Below are 24454 nucleotides of genomic sequence, written 5' to 3' on the forward strand. Positions count from 1 at the left end.
AAACCATGAGGAACAAAAACAATAAAAATAAAGATTCATCACACAAAACCTTAAACCCATTAGAAGTGATTAAACAAAGACAAGCAGAAGAAGAAGAAGAGGAGCAGATTCAGCGATACGCTTTTCCTTTCGATTGTTGCTTATCTTGAACGGAAAGGTTCTACTAGAACCCTAGCTGCACTTCAGGCTGAAGCTTTTTTTGCTTGGTAAGTGAGAATATATTAAAACTTGAAACAAAACAAAGATGTTGTATAGGGTGGCCAACATGCTGACCCCCCATTGCATGCTCCTAGCTACTTCATGACTATAACCATAAACAAGTACGGTGTATCAATATAAACAAGTACAGCTGAAGCTGATGAGGGATATATGTTTATTGTGATTAACTTTAGGAGCATCTATTTTTTTGCTTAATTTTAGCAGATCTAAGAGGGCTTTGTTTATTGTTTTGAAAACCTTTAGGATCTAAGTGATGATGAATGTGGTGGTGAAGACGAGATTAAAGGCCAAGTTCCTCCACCAGAAGGGGCATCTTTCTTCCACACCGGATACAATCCTGGAAGTCCTGACGATACTTTTGTGAAGTTGGTCCGTATTCTGAGCCTACTTGCAGGAATGGGAGATAGTGGTGGACGCCAGAGGGATGATAAATTTGGTGAAGATGTGTTGATTGCCATGTTAGCCGAGGGTGGTTCGATGGGTCAAGGTGCTCATAAAGCCACTGCAATTAAAAACAAAGAACAACATTGTAGCCTTGAGGAGCTTTATGAAGGAACTACTGAGAAGATGAAGATGTTAGAAATTAAACCAAAGTCATATTGTAGCCTTGAGGAGCTTTATAAAGGAGCTACAGAGAAGATGAAGATGTTGAAAATTAAATCAAGGTCATAGATAAAGTTCTAGGTATCCTAAGAGGATCTAGGACCTTCTAAGTTCTAAACAAGTACGTCTTGTGATCAGGTCATTTTGTATTAAGAACTTCAGAATAATTCAAGAGTTTCGTCTCTTCAATCTCCTTGTGTGTGTGTGTGCACTCATCCAAATTTCAGAATATCACAACTGAAGATATGTAGGGAGATGGGTGATGCAATTGCAAGTGGGTAAGTATATGGCTACTGCATCTTGTTACTCTTATATCTTTTGGAAGCAAAATGATGCTTTGTGGCTTTGATTGCTTCAAGTAGTTAGATTTGTATGTTACAGCCTTGATTCATGAAATTATAGTTTTTGGATTCTTTAATTAGTTCATCAATTCAGAAAGTACATTTTGCTTCTTTAGTTGATTATATTATGTCGTTTGTATGTTCTGTCATATGGCCTCGTTGTGCTTTTTGTGAACTTGCATGCTGTAGTATTTAAGCCTTTGAGGGGAAGATGCTCGAAAGAAGGTATATATGGGGTATACATATACCTAATCATGAACTTACGAGAAAACTGAAAAACAACCAAAATTTTACAGTAGAAAACTCTGCTCAAACTATGAAAAGAAAATAAGAATCAAGAACTGGTGGGTCAATCTGCAGCTTAAATGATAATGTTGACAATGTTCTATTCACAAACATGTTTCTAACACTGCCAAAAAACTCTTATTAACTCCTGACAGTTAATGCATGATTAGAGATAAATACTGCGAGACCCTTATTTTCTGTCCGCATGGGAGTGTATTCCAAATCAAAGTAAGCAAAAATTACAAATAACTGTGAACCACAAAGATGAGATTCTGAAATTTACACCACAAAATGTTTCTCCGAATACATATAGCTCGTTTGCTCTCAGGTAGCTTTCTTTTGCTGCCACCATGAAAACAAAAAGTGTAAGTTAGATGCCTGACCCAGTGACCTTTAGGTATGGAGTAAGTGATCAGTACCCTGAAATAGTATTCTGTTTATAGACAAATTAAAAAAATCTGTCCGGAGTTCAGGTATGTAATTCAATTATAATGGGAACTCAAAACCGGAGTACTGCCAAAGGCACTAAGAATCCAAGCATATACGGAGGATGTGTGCTGATGGGAAGCTCATGAGGTAAACCAATAAAAAGGTTGATAAGTCAATTTCACCCTTTATAGGTCTTGGGGCACCTATATATGGAAGGAAACAAGTGTCAAGACTTACCCGCTTCTCTTCTTCTATCTTGGCCTTGAGGTATGAGTAGATTGCTACTCCAGCAATTGCAATGGCTGTTCCAATGCCTGTTTGTGTCGAAATCTTGTTGCCTGTACAAAGTTTAGGGTTAGCCTGTTCGGCACCTCGTTTGTGAATATTGACGAATATCTGGGGATCAAGCAGAACCGAAACTGGAGAACCAAGCAAGAGAAAAGTGGATCTTACCAAAGACAACAATTGAGAAACCTATCACAAACACACGTTTCAATACATTGCCAACTGCGTGAGTAAGAGGTGCCACTCTCTCGAGGGTGTTGGTTGCCAACTGAAACAGTCACGGGGGAAAAAGGGGTTCATCGTTGAGATCATCATTCGAAGCAGATAATACAACATTATGCATCATGAGACTACTATGACAGAAGATAGTAATATCATCTTTCGGTACAGAGATATGTATAAGTTTGTCATGGTTGCTTTCTAAATGGAAACTTAAATGTCCAGGTAAATATATTTGTCCTATCCCTTAAAATGAGGTTGCCAACATTACCACCATGTTATCAGTTCTTTTTACAATTGTGTTGCAGTATACTAGTAAGATAAATACCTGATTGTAAAGGTGGTAAAACATTCCAACCCAAAAAAGATCCGAAATGAACTTGGTCATACCAACTTTGGCTATTGCATCACTAATGCCATGTTTCATCAGTTGAGGTCCCTCCAACTGTACATCAAAGCCAACAAGAATATTCGATCAGGAAAAATATCTCCATTATATAAGAGGAAGACATCCTTTGAACTAGGAAGTATCATTTGTAGTAGGAATAAGTACACATTAATTGTAAGACTTATGAAGAAAAGCTAAAACTTAATTAGAATGATAAATTAAGATCATTATCAAATGTGTATAGACATATGTCTAATTAGTCAGCATATGAAAAAATCTGACACGGAGAATTGACTGAGGATACTCACAATGATAGCGATGGAATACAGACAATAAGAGCAATGATGGAAATGTAAGCATACAGATTGGTGCTATCCATATCAGTCTGCAACAAGTAAGTATCAGCAAATAAAATGAGAGCAAGTAAAGTCTAATTAGGTAATAGAAAACATAAAACATAAAACAATACAAATCATATGGGAGATAACCATGGCTTTCTTTGAGTAGATACTCCTGTAAGTGAATGAAATATTTGAAATCATTGCGCTAATGAAGCCAAGCCAGTTGAATGAGAGCTCAGTCAAAGATGCCATAGACACACCTGAATTTCCCGAAGATACAGTTCATAGAAAAATAAGTAACCTTGCAGTTAATTTTTACCTATAACAAACTGAGAAACGCTTTTAGCTTCTAAAGAAAAACCCAGTTGTTGCCAAGACACAAATAGATACTCTCAGGTTTTAGTACAATTACTTAAAATGCATTAGAATAACATTCTTAGCATCAGGCATGTCTTCACACATACATATAGCCCGACTACAGAATAGTTACCACCGTAGAGTTAAACCACGAAGGTCAGGTCAGGAAGGATCATGTAGTTCCTCTACACCAAGGACACCAGAAATATCGAACCTTGATCGTAGGAAGGCATGACTGACAACCATGTCCCCATTCTTACTAGAGGGGGCACCAAGTGCCCCTGTCCTTGAGGGAGTGCAGAGCTTTTCGTTTTTTTTTTTTGTTGTCAAAGAGTTGAAGAACGATGATAGATGACGATATCTGAAAAATATGTTGGTATGGATTGCAATGTTTTTGGCCTGATAAAAAGCTAACAACATTGTGGTTCACTAGTACACCGAGAAATATTTTAAAACTTCCAGTGAGAGGAGGGGAGTACAACATTGGTTTGAACACCAGACATAGAAATCGTTATAATTATCTATTTAGTTTCAATACAATCTTGTCAAAGCTCGTTATAGTATGACTCAAAATTTTCAGAATGGAAACAGACTTGACCACTAAAAATCAATGGCTTTCTGAAATGTATAGATGCCAGGATAGATAACAAAAAGTTTCCAGCTTACCAATCACAACGGGGGCTAAAGATAGCCACAGTGAGAGGGTATCTGCTGTCCAAGTATGAACTGAGATGCAGATGCATTGAAGAAGGGCTCCAAGGCTGCAATGAATTGAAGTCAACCTGAGGAAGTTTCCTGGAGAGCTGAATTTGCTATAATTTCAATCATAAGTAAGGATTTTATGCGTACATTTGATTGTATGAGTGAATGAAACTGCAACTGCAGCAAGCGAGGCGTTGCTAGTCACATGACCCAATGCATGGCATACGGCAACAGGAATGAGCAATTTGAGTTGGTTTGAGTCCATTGGCTACATTTACAAAGGACGTTAAATGACATTGTACATAACATATGAGAGTATAAAATGATGCAACATCCGTAATAGGGAGACTGAAAGCCTTGGGGGAAAGCTATCACCAATCCGATAGGCTTATAATACACAGTTTCACTGCCAAACTTCCACAACTTTTCTAAACCCAACTTATCTGTCCATCAATATATTCTACAAAATAACAATTTCTTCAACATTAGAATGAACTACAATCTCACTTACAGCACGCTTTGGAAGTCCCACAGCCCAGCTGACCAAACAGTATACCACTCCAACAGCCAAATGAATCACAGATACAAAACTGCACATTCCCATAGTAGAACATATTAATAGGTCTATACTAGAAACGTAGAGAATAGTCACAAAAGGCCCTAACAAATGCATTTATGAAATAATAACGAACTCTAATATCAAACCACAATTTCTCTGATACACTTGACACTGAACTAGGTAATGATTTTTTAGTATGATGATAAATATTAGTCTTACAAGATTGAATTTCTTTAAGGTACGATATATATTATACTAAGAATACCATTGTGAATTCCTAACTTTAGGAGAAAAACTTTAAAATCCATTAAACAATTGTGGCAATTGCCAAGTCATGCACATAATAGGTCCAAAAAAAAAAAATACAAAAATACAAAATTGAACTCGATAAAAAAAATAGATACAAGAAAAGGGCAGAGAACACATACTAAGGGTATGGGAAGTAATTATAGATCTTCTTGTTAAGTATATTGAAGATCACATTCAAAAAGTACCTGCAAAACAACAAAAGTCAATTCTGTCATTTCACCAACGTAAACAAATATTAAATCACACAAACACACATAATAACAATTGACTAATTATAACTAAAAAACAGTGCTAACATAAAATAATGAATAAAAAAATAAAATAAAATTGCACATACCACATGAAGAAGAAGAATCCAGTAATTAAAAATGGGTACTTCTCCAAAAACCCAACCTTCACTACCCTACAATAAATAAACAACAAAAATGAAGCTTGGGTCAGATTAACTAAGCTGAAATATAGACTTGTACTAAATTCATCAAAAAAACGGACCTCACCCTCCATCGCTTCCTTCAGCCGGAGAAGAAGAAGACGCAGCAGCTAAACGTTTTACAGATGAAGTCTTAATAACTGGTGACTTCTCAAGTAACAATGCTGGTCGAAGTTGTCTTCCCCATATTAAATTCCCACCACCAGCTACCTTAACATCACGTGCAATGGGTTTCACTACTGTAAACGTAACACTTTTCCCTCGAACTGGTTTTCGAAGACGAAGTAGACCAGTTGGAATGGTGGTAGTGTTAGTTAACACTTTTGACTCCATTGAAGAAAAATGGATTGAGCAAAAAAAAAAAACAGAGTGAAGAAATAAAGAGTGTTTTTTTAAGACTTGCAAAAACGGTTGGTTAGTTTTAACAATAATTTCATGATCCATTGGTTTGTGTGTTATATTTAAGTTACAACCTTCATCTATGACCGTTGGTGTTTGGAGATAAAGGTAGTGAGGAAGCGGGAGTAGTTTAATATGGTGAGTGAAGGAGTTATGGGATAGGAATGGGATATTATTGGTTGGGGTGGGCCATGGCCTTATCTTGAGGGAAAGGTCCGAGTGAAAGGAGGTGTTTTGTTCTTCAAAATCTGAAAATCCTTATCACCTTTTTTGGTTCATGGGAGTAATGGGAATGGAGTTTTTGTGGATAATGAGATATGAGATATTTACTGTTATTATCTCAAATTTTGTCAATCCCAATTTGGTTTAATTTGCAAAGAATGGGACCATATTAGGAGGTTGCCACATGTTAGATCAGACAATATTTAATACACTCTTTTTGTTGGAAGAAAATAGGAAGGCTGTGTTTGGTTCTTTGAATTTTGTTTCAAATGGAAATCAGAAACCCTGAAATTGAATTCAAAGAATTCGCTTAACAAAAATATGTTTTCCAGTTGTTTGGTTGTTATTTGAAAAGTGGGAAAATCTGTTTTCTTAAGTTATATACTTAGGGTGCGTTTGGAAACGAGAAATGGAATTCTCGTGAGAGTTAAAATTCTAATGGAATCCGATTCTCATGATTATGTGAGAATTATAGTTGTTTGGCAAACTGTGAGAATTCTCGGTAATTCTCACTGTCAATTTCCCACATGTTGTTTGGCTGCTAAGAATTCTCACATCAATTTCCCAAACCATTTTTGTTAATTTTTTTTTTGTCAAGTATTTCACAAAACCAAAATAATAGTCTTTCCAAACACAATATATAAATCTGAAGATCAAATTTTATACAGTACAACATATTATACATCGTCAATTATAATTTATCTAAGCTAACATATAAAATGGGCATTGTCAAAATTATAGAACATCAATTTATTTAAAAATAGTTGTAGCATAAAAATAAGAAACAAATGTCCTGTCATAGAATTTTTCACATACTTTTAGACAGAAGTACATAAAAACTTATTGAAATTAAAAAAAAATGGTGAAATTCAAAATCAACTAAAAATATTTAAAATAGAAGGGTATTTCTTCAATCGTCGGGTTGCACTTGATCTCCAAGCTCCTCGGATAATTGGTTTTCAATAGGGGTTCATTCTCATTCATTATTTTGATCGTTAAAAAATTCAAAAGCGTTGGTATGGAAGTGATCTTCCAAGATATCGTAGCAAATGCCTTCTCTCTGTTAAATTTACAAAATGTGTCAATCATATGTGTATTAACTAAAATGGCATGTAGATAGAATATTTGTATATATAATTTGGTAGTACCGGCATTGTTGATAGAGAGCTCCAAATAGCTTCCTCGGCTTGTACGATTTGTTTCATCATCCCATGCAAACCCGCAATTGACATCAATTTTTGTATATCCTCATTGATCTTTTTCCATTGACGAACCGACACTGTATCTTGGGACCTGAGGCGTCAACACCGCGATATGCAACTCACTTTATTGGCAATACAAAAAGAAATAATTCTAAAGCCCCTTCTATTTATGTCATCTTCCAGCTCTCTCAATGTGTCCACCAAAAGCGAGTCCATTTCGGTTGTCCACATAACACCCACCGGCGGCGTGGTAAAAAGTTGGCATACTGTCTAAATAAGTATTAACACCAAATATTTATATATGTAAATATTTCATATAACTAAATAATGTTTAACAAAGCAAAACACAAACACTAATAAACAAACATCATTAGCACATCAATTATTTTAAAGACTTAATAATTAAAAGACTACTTATTAGCCTAAGCAATGTAACCATCTCCTAACGCCAGCTAGGAATAAAAAGTTTAACGAACCTAAAAATCATAAATCCTAAATGTTAAACAAGTGTTTTCCACACTACTTTATTCTACTAAACTGTAGTTCCTTAGTTTATACCAAATGTCAACTAAAATTGAGTTGGATATGGCATCGGGTTGTAATTAAACTTCCTAACGAGCCATCGTTGGCGTTGATGTTAGATCCATATTGAGAAACATTCTTAAGCTTCTCAACATCTTGAGCAAACCACTCCATAGCTTCAATTTTAATGTCTTCATCCACATCAGCAAAGGCTTTTAATTAAAGCTTCCCTCACACAGGGGCCCGAGAGAATCATTCATTTCATTTGTCGACTCCATAGCACCTGCAATGCGACCAATTTCCTTACGATTCCAACCATCTCACGTTGCACCCCCTGCAATCATAGACCGACGACCCTTTAGTTTGTCATTTGGTTGAGCAAGGATTGGGTTGGATGAGGACCGAATCGGGGAGTAAAGCGACATTGTGTCCTCATCCCCAACATTATCATCGGCATCCTCCATGTTCACATTGTCTTACAGATCATCATTAGCATGCATGTCTTCATCAGCCATGGTTGTAGTTGTCTCTCTCAAGCCATTTGCTTGATCATTCCCTACCACTTCAAGAAGTTCTCGCATAATTCTCAATTCCCTTGCCCTTTAGTTTTTTCAAATGTTTCCTTCCTGTCAAATATGAAATAACAAGTGTTAAATGTTTACTTCTTATTGGATATTAGGAAAAAAAATATGACACGTAATACATAAAACTAATACCTTCAAAGCATCAGTCCAAAACGGACTTATCGGCATAGCAGTTTTCTTCTGATCATCCCAGCCAAAACCACTCAAACCTAGTAATTCTCACTCCGCTCACAATTTTCTTCCATGTCTTCAAACGGTTTCTAGCATTGGTACTTTCGTGATTTTCATTCTCGCATATGTGCAACACATTGTTAACCACTGCTGTATATGCTACAACTTTCCATCCCCTTGGCCTTTGTTACCAAGCGGCGCTTGTTCACGGCGTGTCCAACATCACTGGTCCATCCTGTCATTCCAAAATAAATGACCGAATTGTTGAAACTTCTGGTCCGAGATTCAGATTGGGATTCCATACCTATTTAATAAAATAGTTGAAAATATATTCATCTAATTTACAATGTAAAATTAGTCCTATTAATTATTACCCGACCCCAACAAATAAATGGATAAAAAATGAAACCAATAAAGTTGTTCAAAATAATAATAAAAAATACTATTAACATACCACAAAGATGAAATTTCATAAAAAATATTTATCATAAAATCATATCATATAAAGACAAACTAATTATTTCTACGAGGGGGCGTTCATTCCACATTGTCGTTGTAAGTTGATTCCTAAAATTTGTCCATCATTATTTGGTTCAAGTCTTTGCCATTTCCTCGGCCATTTACTAAATCATTGTGTTGCTCCTCAGGCTCGTCTACCCATTCATTGCCATTATCATTTGGATCATCATCTAGTATTATGTTATGCAAAATACAACAAGCAAGTATTAGCTTTATCTGTGTATCAACAGGATAAAACGGGGTTGTCCTCAAGTAAGCGAAACGTTTTTTTAACAACCCAAATACACGCTCAATCACATTGCGCAAAGATGAGTGGCGATAGTTGTATAACTCCTTGGCTGTTTCTGGTTCTCGTCCTAGACGTTCAGCCAGATGATATCTAGTCCCACGATAAGGCGTCATAAAACCAGGAGCGTGTGGAAAACCCGCATCACCAAGGTAATACTTGCCTACGAATCGAATTTAGGAAAATATATGTGAACATGAAATCGATTATATATAATAAGTTACAAAAAAAAAATACAGTTGAGAGGTATACCATTTGGAACAATTAACTTGTCTCTAACTCTTGTTAGAGAGGATCTCAACATCCCTCTTGTCATGAACTGATCCTTCCCACCCAACTAAAGCGTATGTTATCTTCATATCAAAAGAGCAAGCAACCAAAACGTTATGTCTAATATCACCCTTGCGGTTCTATGCGTAACGTGGTTGGTCATCTAAGGGTACCATTCTTTGGCATGAAAGAACCGTCTAGTGCACCAACACAATCCTATAAAAATTTAAATGTGAATGGTCTCTAAGAATTTGAGTGCCCTTAAACTTTATGATGTACATAACTAGTATTTACCTTGAAATATCTCACGGCCCAAGGTCTTGGGTGTACACTATGACCCATTTGTGGAGAAAAACTTGCACGTGCAGGCTTCACAACTTCTTTTCCAAGTTTTAGGATAGCTTGCAAGACATTGTGAAAATGCCGATGCTTGTTTGTTTAAGATCTTATGACACCAAATGCACTGTGCCTATTACGTGTGTCATGGCCAACAATGAGAAGGAATAGAGCCACTTGCTCCTCTACATCAACCCACCTACTAGATTGCAAACCCTTTCCCTTTAATCGTGCACACAACCTATGAAATGCAATCCTATTCATTCTGAGCATGTCATGACAATTGTTATCACTTTCCATGTAAAGCCTCCTAAGAATTTGATGTCTCTCTAAATCCCTATTCCTAGATGGTTCTCGATCTATGTATACAATAGACAATCCAATCTGATAATAAATCCATGCAACAATACAACAAATCCATGTAATAGCTCGGTAATCATTTGTCATTTCCCTACATTTCCAGAGCATATATACAAAAGTAAGTAACAAGTTATGAGAAAAAAATATATAAACAGTAGAGCATATCATCACTAATAATTTGGCTGCAATATTATTTAGTAAGTAAGTAACAAGGTTGTGATAAGCTAGTCAAATGCAAGGTTCAAAATATCGCCGATATATCCGATATATCGCCGATATATATCGGTATTTTGGTACACCGACATCGATATTTCCGACATTTATCCACCGAATATAGTATCCCTTTTTTTCCGATATAAAAGTTTATATCGCCGATATAATCGATATATCCGATATTTACGATATATATCGATTGACTTTTTGACCATTTTTTAATATAAATCCGATATTTCCAATATATTTCCGATATATTTCCGATATTTCCGATATTATATTTCCGATATATCCGATATTTCTGATATTTTAAATAGTTTGGACTGGTCATCAAAAAAATGGATATATCCGATATATCCGATATTTCCGATATATATCGGTTTTTGGGTACACCGATATATTGATCGATATCGATATTTTGAACCTTGGTCAAATGTATATCTTACTTTCTTATAACATGATTGACTAAATGAAATGTAGACATTGTAATAAACAGTAGAAACAATGTTCATATCTTATGATCATTCATTGGTTGATTACCCTTGCTTATCGCATTTGAGGTAAGCTATGTTTATTTTTCCTGCGTTGTTCAATTCTTGATTGTCTTCACTATCTTGCATGTGCATTAAAGGCTTAAAGCCATAGTTCTAAGACAAAGTTTACAAGATTACTTTTCTAGTATTCCGGTTGTTTAGGTTCCAACTTTAGAAGTCTTAAGTGTCTTTATATTTCCTATGATCTAATATTTGGAAGTTATAACAAGGGGATCCGAGAAACAAGTTCTTCTCTTTCGAACCCGGTGATCTCATATTAGAACTAAACATTATACCGAGAATCATTGAGAAACAAGTTGTTACATTACAGCCTTACAGAAACACCGGTGATCCTTAGTATTTGAAGCTAAACCTAAACTTCATCAATTATAGGCTATATGACAAGATATCAAAAGTTCAAAACAACCCCACGCATTTCGGCCTTTCAAAGAAAAATGAAAATGAGCTTAATCCTTTGAGAAAGAAATAATTAAGTGTAAATAAGCTAATCTATAGGAACGTTTCTTATCTTTGGAATCCAGTCTAAATGATGTTTAACTAAAAAGTACCTATGTTGCAACGCTAACTCATTGAATATAGAACCCGTAGTAGAAGACAAGGGTGGCTATAAACTACCCTTTTGATTCCAAATACTAATCCCGGATAAAGAAGGACCACAAAGAAAAAGATAATGCGGATACAAAAACAAAATGTTGATACTTGTAAAGTTTTAACTCATTGCTAAGTTTTAAGGTTGTTGAAAAGTTATGGGAGGTGCCACGCAACTCCATTGTATAAATAAGACAAACGGTGGACCGAGTAGGTAGGACTCTCTCGCCAGTGGCGGTTCCAATACCATATGCTTATATACTTTTTTTAGATTTTAAACAACACTATCGGTAGCACTAATTCAAGAGTGTAAATCTTGTGCTTTTGTTTCTAACCTATTTGATTTCTTTCATTATATATAGGGGCTTCAGTTAGTTAGGAAGACACTTGATCATCTCGGTGGCTCTAAATGTTTTCTCCCCTCGATAACCTGGCTCCAAGTTTCAAGCATTGGGGAGATGGCCAAGTACATTATGACACAAATGTCCACATTCTTGCTAATAACCTTGTGCATGCTCGGTGCCCTCACAAGAAACAACGATAATGGCTTCCGGACAACCAACACAAATACAAAAGAGCGGTTTCCACCAAGTCCAAATCACAACAATTATGAATAAAAAAAATAGGAAAAACTACCATTACGGTGATCGTTCTTATAATGACTACAATTATAATCAGCACCACACTTATTCTAAGCATGCCAACATGAAAACAGAGGGAAAAAATACCAAAACAAAATACCAAAAGAGTATCACCGCTACTACAAAAACGATTTTTGAACCCTCACCCTAGTATTTTCAAGAAGAAGACTTTGCATATCAATGAAGAGAAAACAATGAAAATTAAAGAAGAAGACTTTGTGTATCAACAAAGAAGAAGACATACAATGGGAAAAAAAAAAAACTTTCTTGTACCTTGTTGAACTTGTTGGAAAAGAGAATATGTTTGAGGTAGGCTGATGAAGCTTGGAGAGTGGAGTTGTTAAATAGATTTGAGTGTAACAAACCCAACTATTCTCCGAACTAACTTTATGAGAATTCCCCAAAATCTTATTCCGTTTCTCACGCAATTGGGTGCGACTTCAAATACAAACGAACGTGGTAGTCCTATTCTCATGGGGATTCTAATTCATGCAGTTATTTTTACCAAACAGCCCATGAGAATGGTAATACCCACAAAAATTAGTTAATGTGAGAATTCCGAGAGTTGCCAAACGTACCCTTAGACTATTGGATCAAGGCCTACAAAACACCGGATCAAACCTTTGACAAAAACCAATCTCGTAATAGTATCTCTCTCCTCAAAGTTGAAAACAACTTCCTCTTTCCCGAAAAAGGATATTGAATTCCGTCATCTTGACCTCTTTGAAGAATTCATTTTCCATTTTTTTTGCTTTCTAGGGTTAACCAAACAGCAAGAGGATTCCTCTTGTAATTCCCAAGAAAATGCTTTATTTTCACTCATTTTCTGCGAACCAGACGTAGCTGAAGTGACGATCGAACATTTTGATTTTTGATCGTTTTCTGAGTTAGGATTATGGCCATAATATCAATGTGTTCTAATATATATCTGAAACTTGAAAAATTATGGCCATCATTTTGATTTCGGAAACTAGCACGAAATCCATGATCAATAGGAAATCGGAAAATTACCTATAAACTGAACTTTCGAATTTCTATGACCAAAAACAAAGTAGTTTAACTTTTTGGACCAGTCAAATGGTAATCAACAATTTTTAATGGTAATCACATTAATGCAATGCACTGTTTTATTACATTTTTTTCTCAAAAATACACTTTTTTCAAAATTTAAAACGGTGCATGATTCTTGATATTTATAAGAAACACGTTTCTATCCTAACAAATAATGATTTTGCTAGGAACAAGAAAACACGTTATTCTACGTTTGTATCAAAGTTTCTACTCTCGATTATCTTGCAATAATATGAGTAAAGATTCGTTCCACTCCTAGTTGCTTAGAACTTAATAATTTCATTAAACAATTCTACAATATCAATGAGAGCAATGGTTTAATTATACTAATATGGTGAAAATAACTAATTAAAATATTCTAAATTATACTATTGCAATTTAATAAGATGTTGTGAATGAGAAGAAGGGATTAGGGGGATTTGATATCCGCCTTGAATTATTCCTAATATCCTAGTATAGATTTTTGCAATCCTATTCTTTATGTTTTCACCAAGGGTTCAACATAAAGGTTAGATTTTTAATTCTTAATTATTCATGGCATCTCTAACCAACTAATAATTAGCATGAGAGGAAGTTTAAACTCATTCTCATGGTGAATGAACTACCCTCTAGATTGAAACTCTTAAAAGCAATTAATCTACACTAACACATCAAGTCTTCCTCAAAGCATCAATCAAACCCCTCTAATGGAGGTTTAGCTATGAATAATGGGACTATCATGAGTAAAAGAATAAGAATAAGAAGACATAATAAAAATAATAACAATAACTTGGAATTTATTAATGGTGGCTAGGCTAGAAACAATAATTAGGTTTAGACTAAGAGAGAAAGAAATAGCTAAATTATTCTAACTAATGGGAAGGAGAGAGTGCTAGAGTTTCCCCTAGACCTCTTTATATAGGAGCGGTTAGGTTTACAATTTTCGTGCATGGGCTTTGGAGCCATGTTTTGGGCCACTATATCAAGCCCAAAACCTAATTACATAAGTACAAAAAGGGTTTCTCTGCTGGAAATTACTACACCAACCTTTTCGTCCACTTTTACTCCTCTGAATGGGTCAAGGCTTGAGGCATTAGAAAGCCCTTTCCGAACTGGTCGTTTTGACGTATAATAGGCCTAATTCCGAGGTCTGAGTCTAAAGATACAGCCTGCAGAAGTTCTGGTGACTTTTATGCTTTAATTCTGCCCGCGTTGACTTTGACTTTTTAGCTTTGACTGGGCTTTAAAAATGTTTTTTCTCCTTGAAACTTGGTCTTTAACCATAGAACTTCTTATCAACCAACCTTGCTTCTTTCTCTTGCAAAAGTGACATAATTCTTCACATATTTGATTCCAAGACCTGAAATACACAAAAGCTCATAAACAGTACTAACTCTTATTTATTATAAACATAATTGGTATAAATATAATATTCTTAAGGGGTTAAAACTACAGTTTTGGGCTCTTATTAATTCTATCCATTTTCTTCTCTGTTTTTGTTGCCATTTAGCCTCTTTATTTTTCAATAAGAAGTTAGAATACTACATTCACTTCGTTTTCATTTTGATATCAATAATTGATATAAGTAAACAACATGTTCAATAACTTCAAAATCAATAAAAGAAAATTTAGAGTTTGTGTAGAAATTTTAAAGTAACATTTTATTTGGAGGAAATACATTTAATTAGAGTGTTTATTGGTTTGATAAAATGAAGAGGAAAATGGTGAAGTGAAAAAGCGGATTGACTAAGGAAAAAAAAAATTGACACAGATGTGAGAATATTTGAGTGAATCATTTTCCAGATTTTTAGATTTGAAAAAAGGTAAGGTTGTTAGTTGTTACCGCCAAAAATAAAATAATAAATAAATAAAATTGAGATATTCAGGAAGAAGGACCTTCTTATGGGGTTAGTTCTTAATGTGGCTAAGACTGAGGTATTTTGGCCATCACTGGATCCACGTCGCTCCACTCCCGGTCTCTTTCCTTCAGATTTATCCCATCCTCATATGGGGGTCAGGTTGCTTGGAGAGGCAATCAGCGTTGATTCTTCTTTTGTCATAAGCCTTGCTCACAAGGGTGTTGAAAAGGCTATAACTTTGATGGACCGTTTCGCTGTATTGAAAGATCCACAGTGTGAGTTAGCACTCTTACGAGCTTATGTTGGGCTCTCCAAGTACGAATCGCAATGATAGTAGTCTAGAAGTTTCATTGTAGCTCCTAAATTAGAATAGTTTTTAAAAATTTAGGTTAATATGTAGGTAATAATCATTGCATCTTTCTATAAATATATTGCATAAGCATTTATGTTTGTATTAGCAGTAAATTTCTGAAATCTAGGTTAGTATACTTATTCTACAAATCCTGTGAGAATATAGCCTAAAAGTCTTATATAAGTAATATCTGAGTAATAACATAAGGGAGAAGTAAATTCCAAATAGAGAAATCACATGTCCACTTTCTTTATCATTATACCATATCCTAAGTGAGAATTTAGGCCCTTTTTGGATCGATATAGCCAGAAATTCAAACCTATATGAAATATTTTCCGCTAGTCGCCCCTCTGAGCTTTTCTTTAGCCTTTTCATAAATCACAAATCTTTTACCCTTTTATAAACACAAAATAAAAAAAATAATATCAGCATACCCAATTTTGCATGAGTCTGAGAAGTAGAATGAAATAGAGAAAAGAGAAAGACCTGTGGAAAACAAAGAATGTGTTAGTTGCTTCAAATAAGAAAAGAAACAAAGTTTCATCCAAAGAAAAAATAAATAAATAAAAGAAAAAGTTAGGACTCCAAAAATAGAATCAAATGAGTTAAAAGCCAAAGAAAAAAAAAAATGGCTAAGGATGGAAACAAAGTGTAGAAGCAAATAATAAGAATAAGGTTTTCTCTAGTTACATAATATGAAGACCACTATTTTCTCGGACTTGTCCTTTTGAATATCTATTTCCTTCATTCTTAAACCATCACCTAATCCCCATGAACACCTAATAAAGACACCTAGCTCAATTAGGAATATGTTAGTGTGATAGTAAGTGGCGGATATGTTTGATCGACTTCCGGCTTCCTTTGCGTCATTGAATTTGTAAAGGTAAAGTGTGCTCATCACTAGACTAGAGTGAGAAAACTTGAATGGAAAAATCGAGTGTTTTGTCTTGACATATTTGTAAGGACCTACTTAAAGGCGTTATTCTCAAGTTCAGATTCGGACCTGTTATTGCATTTCATAGCATAGTTCATTATATATATGTTTATCCATAGATGATTGATTATTATGCACGTATTAGCTTAGATTTCAAATTGATTATTCTATATTCATTGCTAGTGAGATGTATAGATATCTGAGAATAAATAAGAAAACAATAATTTAATTTCTTAGTAATTGTAGTATAGATGAAGTTTGTGAGTACCTTATCTGGAAAACTCTCATGAGGCTATAACTCGTCCACTAGGAAATTCCTAGTGGTTTAAGGCCTTATTGCATATTGTCAATGCAATTGTACTCAGCGAAACGAGATTAGTTAGAACTCTATTTTTGGTCACTTATTTTAATTTCTCATATTTGCTTGAGGACAAGCAAAATGCTGCTTTGGGGTGGTTTGATAAGTGCCCAAAAATGTGGTTTTAACCCCTTAATATTATTATATTTAGACTAATTATATTTATAATAAATAAGAGTTAGTACTGTTTACGTGCTTTTGTGTATTTCAGGTATTGGAGTCAAATATGTGAAGAAATATATCCCTTTTGCAAGAGAAAGGAGCAAAGGTTGGTTGTTAAGAAGTTCTATGGTTAAAGCCCAAGTTTCAAGGAGAAAAAACCTCTTTAAAACCCAGTCAAAGCTGAAAAGTCAAAGTCAATGTGGGCATAAATAGAGCATAAAAGCCAACAGAACTTCCGTAGCCCGTATCTTTAGACTCAGACATCGGAATTGGGCCTACTATATGTCAAAACAACCGGCTCGGAAAGAGATTTCTAATGGTCCAAGCCTTGACCCAATCAGAGTAGTAAAAGTTAACGAAAAGGGTATTGTAATAAATTTTGCAGAGAAACCTTTTTTAGACTTAAGTAATTAGGTTTTGGGCTTGATTTAGTGGCCCAAAACACAGCTCCAAAGCCCATGCACGAAATTATAAACCTAACCCTCTCCTATATAAAGAGGGTTAAGGTTAAACAAAACTTCGCTACTCTCCTTTTTAGTTTAATTGTTAATTAGGGTTCTCTCATATACTTAGACTCCTTCCTATTAATTAGAAGCCTCTTAATTAGCTTTCTCTCTCTCTCTTTAGTATAACCTAATTATTGTTCTAAACCCTAGCCTCCATTAATAAAACCAAGTTATTGTTATTGTCTTCATTATGTCTTATTCTTCTTATATTAATGATAATCTAATGAATCTTAACTAAATCTCCATTAGAGGGGTTTGATGAAGACTTACTTGATGTGTTAGTTAGAATTATTGTTTATTCAAAAGTTTCAATCTAGAGGTTAGTTTATTCACCATGATAATGGGTTAAACTTTCTCTCATGCTAATTATTATTTGGTTCGAGATGTCATGAATAGTTAGGGATCAAATACTTAATATTTATTGGTTAGGGTTGTAATAATCTACACTAGCATATTAGGAATTTATCTAGGTGAATATCAAATCTCCCTAATTCCTTCTCTATTCTTCTCTATATTTTATTCAAGTCATATTCAATTACTTAGTTAAATTATTATAAGTTAAATTCATACATTCAGTTTCGTAGTATAAATTCACATCCATAAATATTGCTCTCACCATTGTTTCCTTAAATTAAATTAGTTGAATTCCATTTATGTCTTGGTAGTTTAAGAGTTGAACAATTCCGTACTCTATATATTGCATGAATATATATGTGAAAGTTGGAAATAAATAATTGATAACGTAAGATCAAGTTAGAGAAATCAAGTATTTATTTTACGGGTTATCATTTGCTATTCAGAAAGGACTTGTGGCGCAACTTGTTGCACGCTTGTCCTAATTATTTGTAAAATTCCTTATCATTATCAATAAAATTTCCACTTAAAAAATAAAAAATTTGTTATGACAGCTGGCTCTAACGAGTTTGTTTTTCGAAGGATATGATTTGCTATTCAGAAAGGACTTGCGGCACAGCTTGTTGCACGTCTGTCCTAATTATTTGTAAAACTAGTTATCATTATTAATAAAATTTCCACTTGATTAAAAAACACACACACACACACACACACACACATTCTTAGGAGTTGTGGTCCAGTGCCTTTGGATTAGATTCTTAATGTTGCTAGTAGTCCATTGAGTCTCTGTCTACCCAATTTTGACCTCAATTCTCTTACTGCGAATGCGGCTCAAAACCACAAAAAAAATTTAGCGGAAGTATTTTATGGTAAGATTGTTGTTGGTCTTGAGAGGGTGTTTGAGTTATCTGCTCGTCAAAAAGCAGTCATTGGATGTTTGGAGTCAGAACATGCAAATGATTTTCTACTTGCCATTCCGATAGAGGTACTTGGACAACATATGTCGCCAGTGGAGTATCGTTCTATTCTCCGGTATTGTCTTATGATTCCTTTGTACTCTGACGGTGGTTTATGCCCTGTTTGCAAAAATAGTAGATTAGATGCTTTTAGAAACCATGCAGCACATTGTAGACATTTTCCAGGTTTCAAATATCAACATGATCATGGCATAGACATTTTATGTGATGCATTTTGGAGGGCTGGAGTACAAGTGAAGAAGGAGGTTCATGTCAATTTGTTCACTGATCAGAATGAAGGTAGATCAACATTTTGGCCTGCGGATGTATTGATCTACAGTTGGTCTGAAGGGAAGCATGTGTGTGTAATGTAAGTAGAGCATCTTCGTTGGTAGGGATTGGGAATAGAGTCTTTAAGGTGGGAGAAACAGCTAATAGAGCAACGACAAGGAAGATTGAGAAACACGAGGATGCTTGTAGGGCTAACTAGCATTGTTTCATCCCGTTCAGTTTCGACATTTTTGATTTCTTGGCACAACAATCTATTGAGCTCCTTAAGAGGTTGCAGAAAGTTATGGACAATAACATAATGACAGTTGGTTCTAACGAGTTTGTATTTAGGAGGATAGGATTTTCCATTCAGAAAGGACTTACAGCGCAGCTTGTTGCACGTCTGTCTTAATTATTTGTAAAACTCGTTGTCATTATCAATAAAATTTCCACTTGCAAAAAAAAATGGAAAAAAAGATTTGGAGAAATAAATAATTTACGCTCCTTGAGTTTGTTTTACCCGGCTCCCCTAGTTAGTTAGTTAGTCTGGTTTTTGGTAACAAAAATTATAGATTACCATTTGACTGGTCCTAAAAGTTAGACCACCTAGTTTTTTGTTATAAAAATTTGAAAGTTCCACCCATAGGTAATTTTCTGATAGGAAATCTCAAAACAAGTTTTGACTTTTGAAGAAAAGGAAAGTTCATCGAAAAAAATAAAAATAAAATGAAGAGATGGTACTAGACAAATTTTTATTTTTTGTGCTCAGGGTTTTGACAATTGGATAACTATTTGTATTGGGTAATTTCCCATAACATACCACCCACGATAATGTCAATTTATTCCAATTTAGTCGATGGAACCACCCCTCAAGAACGTTCATACAAAGGAAACACTAAAACTTTAAAAAAAATGCATGAATGGGTAACGAACTACACACGAAATCAAACATTGGTGTATAAACTCTTTTTTGAGCAAATTTGGGTAACCAAGTGTACCAGGTTTTGCAACGTTGGCTTCTGTTTCACTTCCGTCCATTGTTTTTCATATGTGGCACATTTTTTTTCTCTAATTATGTGTCCCTTATTTTTCCTGTGTGGCTATCTAAACTTGGTACGTGGTATTCCAACACAAAACTAAGTTTAAGGAAACAGATCCAGCGGCCAAATAACAGTCATGTGCATCTAGTGGACCATCACTTCAATCCAACGTCTATTGTTCCTCAACAATCATCTTTTTCCTCATTTACACCCACCGCCCACCACCTCACTGTCACCACCAACCTACCACTTTTTCTCCCTAATTTCATTTTTCATCACACCTCCACTCCACCAAATTTGAAAAAAAAATAAGATAAAACATACCACACAAAAACAGTGAGATGGTGGATCATGGTGAAATATAATAGTCGGAAACCCAACACAACTCAAACTCATTATCAACTTAAATTTGAGGTGTGACTTCATCATGAGCAATCAACAGAACACAACACTAATTTTTATTGAAAATTAGATGGAGTGTGCATATAGTTGTTCTTCGACAACACGATGTTGGAATAATCAAACAAACCGTCCAAAGCCAAAAACTCACCATTACTGAAATTATCATTCTCATCACCACCGATTCCAAATTCATAATTTTGGAACTTATCTTCAAACTTCGGATCGGATCTAATCTAACCGTGAATGATTGAACACGGGTATGATTTACAATAACATTTTCTTCTTTCTTTATCACATTTAAAAAAAAAAAAAAAAAAAAGGCAAAATGGGATGCTTGCGGTCGGAACACATAAAAGATTTTCTACTTGCTATTATGATGGAGGGAATTGGATAGCGTATATGTTGTCTACTTGCAAAAAGAGTAGATTAGATGCTTTTCGGGGACCATGCAACACATTGTCGACATTTTCCAGGGTTTCAAATACCGACATGATTATATCGAGACATTTTATGTGATGCATTTTGGAGGGTTTTGGTGAAGAAAGAAGCTCATGTTAACTTTCTCACGATCCGAATGAGGAAAGATCGACTCTTCGACTGCGGGATGTCTTGATTCTGAGTTGGTCTAAGGAAAACATGCATGTGTTGATATAACTGGAGTCTTTCCGTTGGTAGGGTTAGGGAATGGTGACTTTGAGGTAGGAGAAACAGCTAAGAGAGCAGCGACAGGAAAGATGGAGAAGCATGAGGAAGCTTGCAGGGCTAACCAACATTGTTTCATTCTATTTAGTTTCGACACTTTCGGTTTCTTGGAACAACAGTCTGTTGAGCTTCTCAAGAGACTTCAGAAAGTTATGGATAATAACGATATGACAGCTGGTTCTAACAAGTTTGTTTTTAGAAGGATAGGATTTGCTATTCAAAAAATACTGGAGGCGTAGCTTGTTGCATGCTTGTCCTAATTATTTGTAAAATTTGTTATCATTATCAATAAAATTTCAACTTAAAAAAATAAAAATAAAAAATATTTGTAGAAGACCAAGTTTGTCATTTGAAGCTTTAAACAGTACCCCAATTCCAGTTGAGATTCACCCAATTCACCCCAATGTTAGATCTGTATTATTAGATTGATTTGGAATAAAATTTCTTCTTCGAAACTTTTCATTACTGAAGCAAGATTTTGTGTCGTCGTGTTAACTTCCGAGTCATTAAGAATTTCCAGTAGATCGTCTTGAAATCTCTTTGCTTCGACTGAGTCACAATCTGATTCTCCTAAGTCATCTCGGTTGGAAGAACGAGGGGGATATAGAGCATGTGGTTTGTGCATGGAGGAGTGCTTAATTAACCTTGCCATCAGAAGTATTCTATACTCTCCCATATGCCACATAGGTAAATAACTAGAGAAAAAAAAAAAGTGTGCCACGTATGAAAAAAAATTGGATGAAAGTGAAACAGAACCCAACGTTACAAAACATGTTACACTTGGTTACCCAAATTTGCTAAAAAAAAAAGTTAATACACCAATGCTTGATTTCGTGTATAGTTCGTTACCCATTTATACTTTTTTTTTCCCTAAAAACTATTATCAAAAGAAGATAAGAGATAAAATGAACAAATTTCGAGTTTACATGCAATTCCATTTAGGGTCTGTACATTTCAAAGTTTTCATTTGGAATTAGAATTGAAAATATAATTCCAAAACTTACAATTTCAAGTAGTTAAAATTCCTCAAAATATGGAAATCTCAAGTTTCTGCCCCCAATAAAAACTTAAGATTCCTTGATTTTGGGGTGTTGGGTTTTCCATTCTAGCTCACAAAAGATTGCCAAATGGAGTGGGGTGATTCTTAATTCTCATAAATATAATCTGAATTCCCCCCTCAAATCTGGTAGTCCAAACACACCCTTAAGTTTTCAACAGCCTATTTTTGTTATAAGTTACCAAAAAAAACTATTTTTGTTATAGACCGAAAGCCCCAAAGAAATTGATTGAAAGTAGAGTTTAATTGTTGTGAAATAGGGGAGGGGGGGGGGGTTCAGAATTTGGGCTTAGCCTGATTAGACATCATAATTTAGGCCTTCAGGATGTCTATGAAGAGGGTGGTTTGGGGATTAGAAGACTAGGGGAGTTGAATCTAACTCTTCTAATGAAGTTGGCTTGGGACCTGATGTAATATAAAGGTAGCATGTGAAAACAGCGTTTTAACATACTACTTCATGCATTTGATCAATTTATTATACTCTCTAAACATGTGTTGAAGAGGAGAGTAGTCGTGTTCGAACCACTCTTGTTGTTACGTACTTGACACGAATCTAAACTAAACTACATACTATTAACTAATGAGAGTAATATGAAAACAATAAAGATTATGCTAAAACAGTGAATTCAAAGATAAATAGAGGGGAAAATCCACCCCCGTGATTCAAATGGCTATTAGTTAGTCATTGAATCGATTTCCTTGGTCCCTAGCAAACCTATGATTATCTCTAATCATTGTTTTGCTAGCTAGAGAGATTGCACCCCCACAAATCTCTTTGATGGGGCTACAAATCTCTAGCCCATTGTTATGAGGTTTATCTCTAAACCACATCCCAATGGACTTGAAATTCTATTCTAAACAACAACCAAACTAATTAACAAATCATCCTCATTTGTCTTCTTTAACCCCCTCTAATGGAGGTTTAGCCTTATGTCACCGGATTTATTATTCTAAAGAAATAAAAGAAAGACATAATAAATTAGAGACAAGATTTAAATTGAAAAAACTAAAGCTTTATTGAATGGGTTTTAATGGAGGCTACAAGAATAAACTAATTCTAACCCTAAACTACACTAAAACGAGAGAGAGAGAGAGAGAGAGAGAGAGAGAGAGAGAGAGAGAGAGAGAGCTAAACTAAACTAATAAGGGTTAAGCCAAGTTTTGTTTAGCCTTAACCCTCTTTATATAGAAGAGGGTTAGGGTTACATTTTCGTGCATGGGCTAAGAAAAGGGAATTTGGGCCTCTAATGTGAGCCCAAAGTCCATTATGTTAAAACTAAAGAGGCTATAGTTGTTAGAAATTACTTCTATGCCTTTTTCGTCCACTTTTACAGTTCTGATTGGGGAAAGGTTAGGTTCATTGGAAAGATGGTTCTGAGCCGGTCGTTTTGACATAACTTAGGCTCAATTATGATGCCTAAGTCAAAAGATATGGCCTGTTGAAGTTCTTTGACTTTTCTGTTCCTTTTCTACCCGGATTGACTTTGACTTCCCAACTTTGACTGGGCTTGAAAAAAGCTTTTCTTTATGATTCTTAGGCTTTAAACGTAGAACTTCCTCGACAATCATCTTGACTCATTTTCCATGCGAAAATGGTGTCTTTAGTCACCTAATCAGCTTCAAGACCTGAAATACACAAAAATACGTAAACAACACTAACTCTTATTTATTATAAACATAATTGGCCTAAATGTAATACTATTAAGGGGTTTAAACTACACTTTTGGGTGCTTATCAGGACCTTATGCAACAAACTTCAAAATGGAGTGTGTACATGCACTCTTAATTCACCATGCACAATGGGCTTTGGCTCACATATTACAATGCATCATCAATATGGCATGGTCTCAAATGGGCTCTAGACAAAATGAAACACCTTGTAGGATGGGTTGTAGGTCAGGGGCATGATATCGAGTTGTGGAGGGACCACTGGGCTGGTGTGGCTATTGTAGACATATTACCTAATCTCAATTGGAGAGGGTTCACAACTACGGTAGCTCATATCATTGCTGACAACTAGTGGTGTATACCAACGGAGGTGACCCAGATTTTTTCTAACTTAGGGGTTGATTTATCGCAACTTCAACTTCATAGTGGGGATACTAATGACACTATGAT

The 24454-nt window shown here is 35.1% G+C and overlaps 1 protein-coding gene, 1 long non-coding RNA gene and 1 pseudogene across 3 annotated transcripts; all 3 read right to left on the reverse strand.

Moving 5' to 3' along the window:
- Positions 1-1505: 1505 nt before the first annotated feature.
- Positions 1506-6082, reverse strand: LOC147476607 (triose phosphate/phosphate translocator, chloroplastic-like; annotated as a pseudogene). Its single transcript, XR_015208377.1, has 12 exons — positions 5535-6082; positions 5375-5440; positions 5157-5222; positions 4681-4759; positions 4317-4437; positions 4134-4228; positions 3258-3370; positions 3074-3154; positions 2710-2826; positions 2331-2430; positions 2115-2215; positions 1506-1790 (listed from the first exon to the last, which is right to left on the reverse strand). The product of XR_015208377.1 is annotated as a triose phosphate/phosphate translocator, chloroplastic-like (transcript).
- Positions 6083-9279: 3197 nt separating this feature from the next.
- Positions 9280-9678, reverse strand: LOC147476608 (uncharacterized). Its single transcript, XR_015209483.1, has 2 exons — positions 9625-9678; positions 9280-9535 (listed from the first exon to the last, which is right to left on the reverse strand). It is a non-coding gene; the product is annotated as an uncharacterized LOC147476608 (long non-coding RNA).
- Positions 9679-20567: 10889 nt separating this feature from the next.
- LOC147476609 (uncharacterized) lies at positions 20568-21985 on the reverse strand. The gene is made up of 2 exons (XM_086585777.1): positions 21698-21985; positions 20568-20810 (listed from the first exon to the last, which is right to left on the reverse strand). The coding sequence occupies exons 1-2, from the start codon at positions 21962-21964 to the stop codon at positions 20634-20636; spliced, it is 444 nt and encodes a 147-aa protein (XP_086441903.1). The 5' UTR covers positions 21965-21985; the 3' UTR covers positions 20568-20633.
- Positions 21986-24454: the final 2469 nt, after the last annotated feature.

This window comes from Coptis chinensis, chromosome 9 (genome assembly GCF_015680905.1).
Source record: "Coptis chinensis isolate HL-2020 chromosome 9, ASM1568090v1, whole genome shotgun sequence".
NCBI classification, from domain to species: domain Eukaryota; kingdom Viridiplantae; phylum Streptophyta; class Magnoliopsida; order Ranunculales; family Ranunculaceae; genus Coptis; species Coptis chinensis.